Below are 8,953 nucleotides of genomic sequence, written 5' to 3' on the forward strand. Positions count from 1 at the left end.
TCTCAAAATGGCTCTCATTCCCATTCAAAGGGGGTCCTCCTCGTGAGGAAACTTTTTCCAAGTGTGTGGAAGTTGCCCAACTGTCTGGTTCAATATTGTGGCTCTTGGTCACATTCCAAATAGTGGGGTTGGGGAGGGAGTCACCCGAAAATGGTAGTGGTGGAGTCATACGATGGTGGCGGTGGTAGAGATGAGGAAGAAGCCACCCGATGGCAGCAGTGGCAGGGATTGGGGAGAGTCATCCAATGATGGCAGGGACTGGGGGGAAGTCTCCCGATTATGGCAGGGACTGGGGGATGTTGGTGGTGGGGATGGTGGGGAGAGTCATCTGACGATGGTGGTGGTGGGGACGGGGGTGTGTGGGAAACACAGTGATGGTAATGGTGAGGACTGGACGCGGGGCATCATCTGATGATGGCAGTGGTAGGGAAGGGCAGGGAGTCACCTAGTGACGGTGGTGACGCAGACAGGGAGGGAGTCACCCGACGGCAGTGGTGGCGAGGATGGAGAGGGAGTCAACGGTGATAGTAGTGTTGGGGATGGGGGAGTGGGAGTCACCTGATGATTGTGGGGAACAGCTCGGCCGAGTAGATGTAGGAGATGGTGAAAGCCGCTGTGCTGGCAAACTTGCCAATGACAGCCAGCACTGTGATGAGTACAGGTAAGTCTGGGGCAAAGAAAGAAGACTTGGCTATTAGCTCTGAAACCCTTCTCACTGTATATCCTCCAACCATCATTAACCCCTGCCTTGTCCCACCACAAGGAGCTCAGTAGTTTTTTGAATTCTCACCCCTCTGGAGTGAGGTGGAGTGAGGACAAATTTATGGGCTGTAAATAGCCCCCACCTCCCAGAAACCCCCAAATGCTGGTTTTCCACAGCTGCAAGTGGGGGGCACTGTGGGGAAATGACAGACACTCAGCAGAGACAGAGAGCGGAGAGAGAGAGATCTTCCCCTGAGTGTCAGCTCTTTGAAGGCAATCCCGCATCCCTTCTTTATTTTGCATTTCCCAAGCATCTTGTACAGTGTGCAGCACCAAGTGGGTGCTCAATAAACACTACTACTGCAGCTGACATTTTCACCCCTATAGAAACTGTGCAGCAGAGTCCAGCCAGGGCCATTCTTGAATCGGGCCTCATCCAGGGCTGTGAAGATGCAATGCTCCCTCACTGGTGGACCCCCAACTCGGCACCAAGAGTCCCAGTCCCTGGAAGCTAGGCACTGTACTAAGCACATGAGGGAGTTCCATAGGAGTCAGAGCAACATTCCCTGACCACAAGGAGCTTAAAGACCAAAACATGAGGTGGGGCTGTAATCAATATACTCTAGAACCGTTAAGCAGGGGGACGGAGAGATGAGGGGAACGGATGGCCGGAGGGGCTGCTTCCTTCCAGCAAAGGTGTCTGGTGGCATGGGAGTGTCCGGACAGTACCTGGGGGGATGAAGATGATGATGAGACACATGCTGCCCCCGGCTATAAGGGTCCAGGCCTGGCACCGCCTCCTGCCGAAGCGCTGGAGCACGAAGACACAGCCAAGGCGGGCAGGCAACTCCACGAGCCCGAACACCAGCTGCGTCAGATAGATGTCCAGGCCGAAGCTCCCCACGTTCAGGCTCAGTCCATAGTACACCAGGCTGTCCACAAACCTGGAGCCAGGCCAGTGGCCAGACCCCACCCATCAACACGGGCACCCTGCCCCCCACCATTCCACCCCTCACCCCTGGCCCCACCAGGATCCTGGGCTGGGGCTCCAAACTCCAACCGCAGGGTGGGAAGGAGAGGCACTTACCACACTGCCAGCAGAATGAGCGTCACTTTCCTGAGGTGCTGTTGGCGGAAGAGGTCCAGGATATTCCCTCGTGGTGGCTTTGTCTCATTTTGGAGCTTTGTGGAGAAGAGTGAAAGAGAGACAGAGATTGGCAGAGGCAGAGAGAGCGAGCATGCATGCATGCATGCGAACACCAGATTGGACAGACCCCTGGGTCCCTTCCCCATGTGGTGGGGCAGGCAGAGACTCCGCACAACCAGATTGGACAGGGCAAGCTGACTGAACACTCTTTGCACTGCCAAACCCCAGTTCCAAGTCTCCCCTTCATCTTCAGCCAAGAGACTCAATCATGGGGAGCCAGAGGAGCGATGCTTGGCCAAAGCCCCCCAACTCAGACCTGTTCCCCAAGCCCCCCAGCCCCCAAACCCTGGTACCTGATCCAGCAGCTCTGGGGGGATCCTGCGGTGGTTGCAGGCTGCTGCTTTCTTCATGAGCTCCCGGGCCTCATCCACTCTCCCCTGGACCAGGAGCCAACGCGCTGACTCTGGGAGGACCCTGCAAGAACGTGCTAGGTTGGGAAGCTATTTGGACCTGAGGTTGGGGCTCTGGCTCCAGCTGGTTCAAATATTTTTGGCTGTCCAACCAGACAAAGGAGTAGTAGACAACCCAGGGGCTCCCCCTTCCCTCCTCAATTAGGGTGAATGCTCCTTGTGGACAGGGAATGAGTCACTTGCTTTTTTGGTCCTTCGTGACTGATTGATTCCTGAACCGGTAGCACAGTGCACAATACCCAAGGATGCTGACTAAACACCACTGCTGCTGCTGCCATACTGACTTATTCCCTCATGCTAGTAGTCCGACGGGCCCCAACGTTGATGGGGGTAGTGATTGCAGAAGCTCCTGGACTCGGTCCACCCTGGGCACCAATCCCCTGACCGGTTGGACAGCGGCCGGAGCTCGGGCCCCTTGTGGTGACCTGTGCCCAGCTCACTCACCAGACATAGAAAAAGAACAAGACGATGGGGGATGCAGCAGCGAGCTGCAGCAGCCTCCAGTTCCGCACACCATAGGCCAGCCCGGCCAGGACCATCTGACCCAGTGCAAAGAAGCAGGGTGCGATGGTCACCGCCAGCGTCCGTTGGGTGGGCCCCACCCATTCTGTGGCTGTGTGGGGAGAAGGGCGGGGTCATCGTTAGGATGGACAATACTACAGCTCTGGGACCTTAAGTTTCATCTGGAGCAGGACAGCACATTTTCGCTCCTCTCTGATCATCTCCCAAAAGATGTGTTCGCCTTTCTCATTCGTTTATCAACTTTCTTGTCTATCATTGCATCATTGGCCAGTGTGCTGCCCTGGTAATGAAATTTTATGACAGCACTTAGCTTTGTGTCATCAATATAGACATTTGGTTATTCCCACAGCACAGAAGGTTCTCAGTAAAGACCCACTGATGGGTTGATTGAGTGACTGAAGGAAGCCATGGGCCCATTTCAGAGCTTTGATTCTCAACTTGGGCCTCTAAACTTGGGAATGAGGCCAGACCCCCACCGACCTCTGAATCTCCCACTGCAAGTTGTGTCTGGTTTTGTGTTGATAGCAGTGAGTGTCTTGGCCCCCACCCCCGCCCTGGCCCTGGCACTCACTCAAGGTGATGTAGCTGATGGCGAATCCAGAGACAGCAGTGCCAACCACGAACCGCAGTGCCATGTACAGGTAGAAGTTGGGGACAAAGGCCGTACCGATGCCGACCACGGCCTGCAGCAGCAGCTCCATGAGGACAGTGATGCGGCGGCCGAACCTAAGGGAGGGAACAGGCCAAAAGCGAAGGGGACAGATCGGGTGCTGACTGACTGTGGAGAACAGTGCTTAGCATCCACAGTAATAATGATAGAGAAGAACAGGCCCTGCCCCCTCACCTGTCACTGAGTAGACCGAAGGTGGCCGCCCCAAGCAGCAGCCCGGCCATGAAGACGGACTGGGAGACCTCCTTCTCATGCTTCCGGCCGCAGACCAGGTTGAACTGTGGAGGGAGATGCTGCCCTGAGAATGTTTCTGGGCCCAGGGGCCACAGGCACTGGGCCTGGATGAGCCCTGGGGAATTCCCCACCATAGCTGGTTATCTTTGGAGCAGGGGGCCAGCTAAGCCTGGTGCAACTTCGTGGGAGGTAGAGACTTGGCATCATCCTCGTGGTGCTGTGCACCCTCCGGCCTGACCCGGCATCACTGTGGCCACTTTCTGGCCCAAGCTTAAAGAAGCTGGGGCCTGGCTTTGTACCTCTTCATCCCTATAGATTCTTGTGGGCAGGAACGTGTCTGTCCACCCAGTTGTATTGTTCTCTCCCAAGTGCTCAGGTCAGCACTCAATAAATTCCAGTGATTGATTGGTTGACCATCTATACTCTCCCAAGACCCTTTGATCCATTCACTACTACGTGTCACTGTTGGAAACACACATGGACACTGAGTCAGTGAGGGGAATCAATCACTCAATCAATCATTGGTATTTACTGAACACTTAATGTGTGCCTAGCACTGACCTAAGTGCTTGGCATGTAAAATACAAGAGTTGATGATGGTGATGATGGTATTTGTTAAGTGCTTACTGTGAGCCAAGCACTGTTCTAAGCACTGGGGTGGATACAAGATTACTGGGTTGTCCCACGTGGGGCTCACAGTCTTATCCCCATTTTACAGTTTAGATAACTGAGGCACAAAGAAGTTAATCAATCAATCAATCGTATTTATTGAGCGCTTACTATGTGCAGAGCACTGTACTAAGCGCTTGGGAAGTACAAATTGGCAACATATAGAGACAGTCCCTACCCAACAGTGGGCTTACACATTCCCTGTCCACAAGGAGCTTAAAGAGTACAAGTCAAGGGCCCCATGTAGCCAAGAATTTGCCCCAGTAAACTGTCTCCGAACTCAAACAAGACCAGAGTTCTCAACTGGGCCCCACAGTGACTGAACTAGTCCTCGCCCTGATGGGAAGACAGGACACACACACTCTCTGCCTCTGCACACTCCACTTCTTCACTCCAATCCCGGCGACACACCCACCTCCTTCACTAGGCCTAGGGAGAAGCAGGAACGTAGCTAGATGCTGGCCAGCACCCACCTCAGTGACCAGAGAAGGTGGCTCCTCTGAGAGGTATACCCAGCCATCCTGGCAGTCCTCCATTTCGTTCAGTCCAAACGAGACGATTTCCTCGATACCCCACCCTGGTTCCGGCCTGTACATACGACAAGCCTCGAAGGTGCCATCGGCCCGGAGAGGGAGGGTCAGGTTCAGCTGCTGCTCCGTGCTCAGGTTGGGACTCAGGGCCAGGATCCAGGCAGTGTTGCAATGGTGCCGAGGCTCCAGAAACATGAACATTTGGCCGAAGAAGAAGAAGGGATTGGTCATGCTGGGAAGGGCCAGCCAGAACACTAGCCACTTCTGGAAGGGCCCGAAGTCCCCAAGTGCCAGCAGGATGGTCCCAAAGCTGTGCATGGTGTCGGCTGCTGTGGGCCGCATGGGAGGGCTACTGGAAGTTCCCGGGTTGGAGGACCTGGTCATCGCCCTCGGGAGGATTGGCGACAACTGGGGTGATGTGTCCTGCTTGATCTGCGTCTGAACAAGAGGCCAAAATTCAGGCCGAGCTCCGCCTCGGCCCAAATCTAACCCACATCCAGCAGGAGCGACTAGTGGCCAGCAGTGTCAGGCCTGGGGGTCCTCCAAAAGGCCGGCCGGAGCCTATTATTATCATTATCATCATCATCATCATCATCATCATTATTATTATTATTCCTATCCCCCAGGCCCCAGTTTCTGGATGGATTGATGATTTCTTGATGGATTGATGACTCTCGCTAGCACTCAGGGACTGATTTCATTCATTCATTCAGTTGCATTTATTGAGGGCTTACTGGGTGCACAGCATTGTACCAAACGCTTGGGAGAGTACAGTACAGCAATAAACAGGTACATTCCCTGCCCAAAACTAGCTTACAGTCTAGAGTGGCGGAGACAGACATCAATATGAATAAATAAAATTAAAGATATGTACATAAGTGCTGGGGGGCTGGGTGGGGGAAGAGCAAAGGGAGCAAGTCAGGGTGACATGGAAGGGAGTGGGAGATGAGGAAAAGTGGGGCTTAGTCTGGGAAGGCCTCTTGGAGGAGATGTATCTTCAGTAAGGCCTTGAAGGAGGGAGTGTAATTGTCCATCGGATTTGAGGAGGGAGGGCATTCCAAACCAGAGGCAGGACAGGGGCTAGGTGCCGGCGGTGAGACAGGTGAGATGGAGGCACAGTGAGAAGGTTAGCATTACAGGAACAAAGTGTGCAGGCTGGGTTGTAGATGGAGAGAAGTGAGGTGAGTTAGGAGGGGGCAAGGTGGTAGAGTGCTTTAAAGCCAATGGTGAGGAGTTTCTGTTTGATGCGGCAGTGGATGGGCAACCACTGGAGTTTTTTGAGGAGCAGGGTGATATGTCCTGAACATTTTTATAGAAAAATGACCCGCGCAGCAGCATGAAGTATGCCTGGAATGGGGAGACAGGAGGTTAGGAGGTCAGCAGGGAGGTTAGTACAGTAATCAAAGTGGGATAGAATAAGTGCTTGGATTATCATGGTAGCAGTTTGGTTGGAGAGGAAAGGACAGATTTTAGCGATACTGTGAGGGTTGAAGGGACAGGATTTAGCGATGAATTGAATATGTGGGTTGAATGAGAGATAGGAGTCAAGGGTATAACGCTAAAGCTACGGGCTTTTGGAGACAGGTAGGATGGTGGTGCTGTCTACAATGATGGGAAAGTCAAGTGGAGGACAGGGTTTGGATGGGAAGATAAGGAGTTCTGTTTACAAAATATTCAGTAGACAGACAGGAGACACAAGAGACTCACCATCAAAGTGGGAAGGGAGAGCAGGTATTTAGTCTTCATTTTACAAATGAATAAAGGGAGGCACAAATGTTAAGTGACTTGCCCAAGGTCACACAGCAGACAGATGGCAGAGTCTGGTTTAGTGCTCTTTCCACTGAGCCATTCAGCTTCTTGATAAATACTATTGCTGCATTTTTTTCTCTGTGCCTCAGTTACCTCATCTGTAAAATGAGGATTAAGACTGTGAGCCCCCCGTGGGACACCCTGATTACCTTGTAACCTCCTCAGCGCTTAGAACAGTGCTTTGCACATAGTAAGTGCTTAATAAATGCCATTATTATTATTATTATTATTACTACGCCCTCCCTCCTCATATCTGACAATTAACTTCCCCACCTCCATCCACTTCAAAGCCTTATCGAAGGCCCATCTCCAAGAGGCCTTCCATGACTAAGCCCTCCTTTCCCTTTCTCCTACTCACTTTTGTGTCACCCTGACTTGCTCCCTTTATTCATCCCCCCTCCCAGCCCAACAAAGCAGCGTGGCTTAGTGGAAAGAGCACAGGCTTGAGAGTCAGAGGTCGTGGGTTCTAATCCTAACCCCACCACTTGTCAGCTCTGTGACTTTGGGCAAGTCACTTCACTTCTCTATGCCTCAGTTACCTCATCTATAAAATGGGGATTGAGACTGTGAGCCTAGTGTGGGATAGGGACTGTGTTTGCTCTATTTTGACACCTGTCTACATGTTTTGTTTTGTTGTCTGTCTCCCCCTTCTAGACTGTGAGCCCGTTGTTGGGTAGGGACCGTCTCTCTATGTTGCCGACTTGTACTTCCGAAGCGCTTAGTACAGTGTTCTGCACACAGTAAGTGCTCAATAAATACGATTGAATGAATGAATGAATGAATAAATACGATTGAATGAATGAATAAATGAAGCTATCTGCTTATATCCACCCCAGTGCTTAGTACAATGCCTGGCACACAGAAAGCGTTTAGCAAATACCATCATTATTATTATTATGCACATATCTGTAATTTATTTATATTAATGTCTCTATCTCCCTCTACACTCTAAACTCATTGTTGATAACAGCTAATCAGTCTGCACATTGCGTGCATGGGACACACAGTCTTAATCCTCATCCTCATTTGACAGATGAGGTAACTGGGGCACAGAGAAGTGAAGTGACTTGCCCAAGGTCACCCGGCAGACAAGTGGCAGAGCTAGAATTAGAACCCATGACCTTCTGACTCCCAGGCCCTCACTCTTTCCACTATGCCATGCTGCTCTCTAGTAAGTGCTTAACAAATACCATAAAAACTCAACACATTCCAATAGCCACTCTACTACCGACTTTGTACCCCGTTGTGAGCAGGGACTGTCTCTGTTGCTGAATTGTACTTCCCAAACGCTTAGTACAGTGCTCTGCACAGAGTAAGCACTCAATAAATATGATTGAATGAATGAATGGATTCTCTCTCACCTTCCCATTGAGGTTCTGTCTCTCTGCCTGTCTCTCCCTCCCTGCTCACCCACCTCCCCAGGCCTAGGCCGCACGGGATCACGTCTAGGCGTTCTGGGAGGGGGCTTCCTGGCACTCGAGGAGGGGTCATTCGAGCTCTGAGGAATGCAGCGGTGGTGGCACCCCTCACCAGGCCAGCAGGGCCACGGTGCATCTTACCTCCTGACGCCACTGCCCCCGGGGTGGGTGACTCCGGCTTGTGTGTGCTGACCTGGTGGGCGGCTCGAGGGGTGTGGGCCTGGACGTGTCAGTGTGTGACCGTGAAGGCCTGCCGTCCGCTCTCCCCTTCCTCCTCCTCGCCCTGCCGATCCCTGGTGCCTGTGATCCTGCTTCCAGGAGGGTGCTTGGGCCTCGGTCTCCCCATCCTCCTTCCCTCCCTTCCTCCCCGCCCACGCTGGGGCGGAACTGGTCCGGCTATGGAGAGCCTTTCCAGGAAGGGGCAGCATCAGCCCCCTGCCCCTGGAACTGGGGAAGTCGCGGTCACTATGCATAAGGCTGAGCCCGCCCATCGCCCCTGCCCGCCCACCGCATCTGGGCGATCCGGTCGGTGCCACCCTCCACCCACCCCCGGGCTGGGGACCAGCGATCCGGTCCGGCCACCCCAGGTTCCCTGGGCCCCTCCGGGCCCAGCCCGGCCTTGCCCTGCCCTTCTCAGGCCCGCTCTGAATCCCCTCCTGGGAACATACCTGCTGGGTTCTCCCCTCCATTGCTTCCTTCTCCCTCCTGGTCTCCCCCGGGGTGGGTGAGACTTGCCCCGCTCACGACCCTCTTCCCCTACAACGGGCAAGGGCGGAACTCCA

At 53.3% G+C, this 8,953-nt stretch overlaps 1 protein-coding gene across 4 annotated transcripts in view; it reads right to left on the reverse strand.

Moving 5' to 3' along the window:
- Positions 1-8,953, reverse strand: part of LOC119936336 (solute carrier family 22 member 13-like) — a 28,499-nt gene extending 19,546 nt beyond the window's left edge. For 3 of the 4 annotated variants that reach the window (XM_038755899.1, XM_038755896.1, XM_038755897.1), the window contains exons 1-9: positions 8,840-8,953; positions 4,888-5,382; positions 3,686-3,789; positions 3,413-3,567; positions 2,764-2,932; positions 2,203-2,323; positions 1,790-1,884; positions 1,432-1,646; positions 559-667 (exon numbers count right to left, since the gene is read on the reverse strand). In XM_038755899.1, coding sequence (XP_038611827.1) covers positions 559-667; positions 1,432-1,646; positions 1,790-1,884; positions 2,203-2,323; positions 2,764-2,932; positions 3,413-3,567; positions 3,686-3,789; positions 4,888-5,382; positions 8,840-8,860 — 1,484 coding nt within the window. In that variant the 5' untranslated portion in view covers positions 8,861-8,953. Of the gene's footprint in view, positions 1-558; positions 668-1,431; positions 1,647-1,789; positions 1,885-2,202; positions 2,324-2,763; positions 2,933-3,412; positions 3,568-3,685; positions 3,790-4,887; positions 5,383-8,312; positions 8,567-8,839 lie in introns of those variants that run through there. The other variant, XM_038755898.1, reaches the window with a different exon arrangement.

Source organism: Tachyglossus aculeatus, chromosome 13, assembly GCF_015852505.1.
Source record: "Tachyglossus aculeatus isolate mTacAcu1 chromosome 13, mTacAcu1.pri, whole genome shotgun sequence".
Taxonomy (NCBI): domain Eukaryota; kingdom Metazoa; phylum Chordata; class Mammalia; order Monotremata; family Tachyglossidae; genus Tachyglossus; species Tachyglossus aculeatus.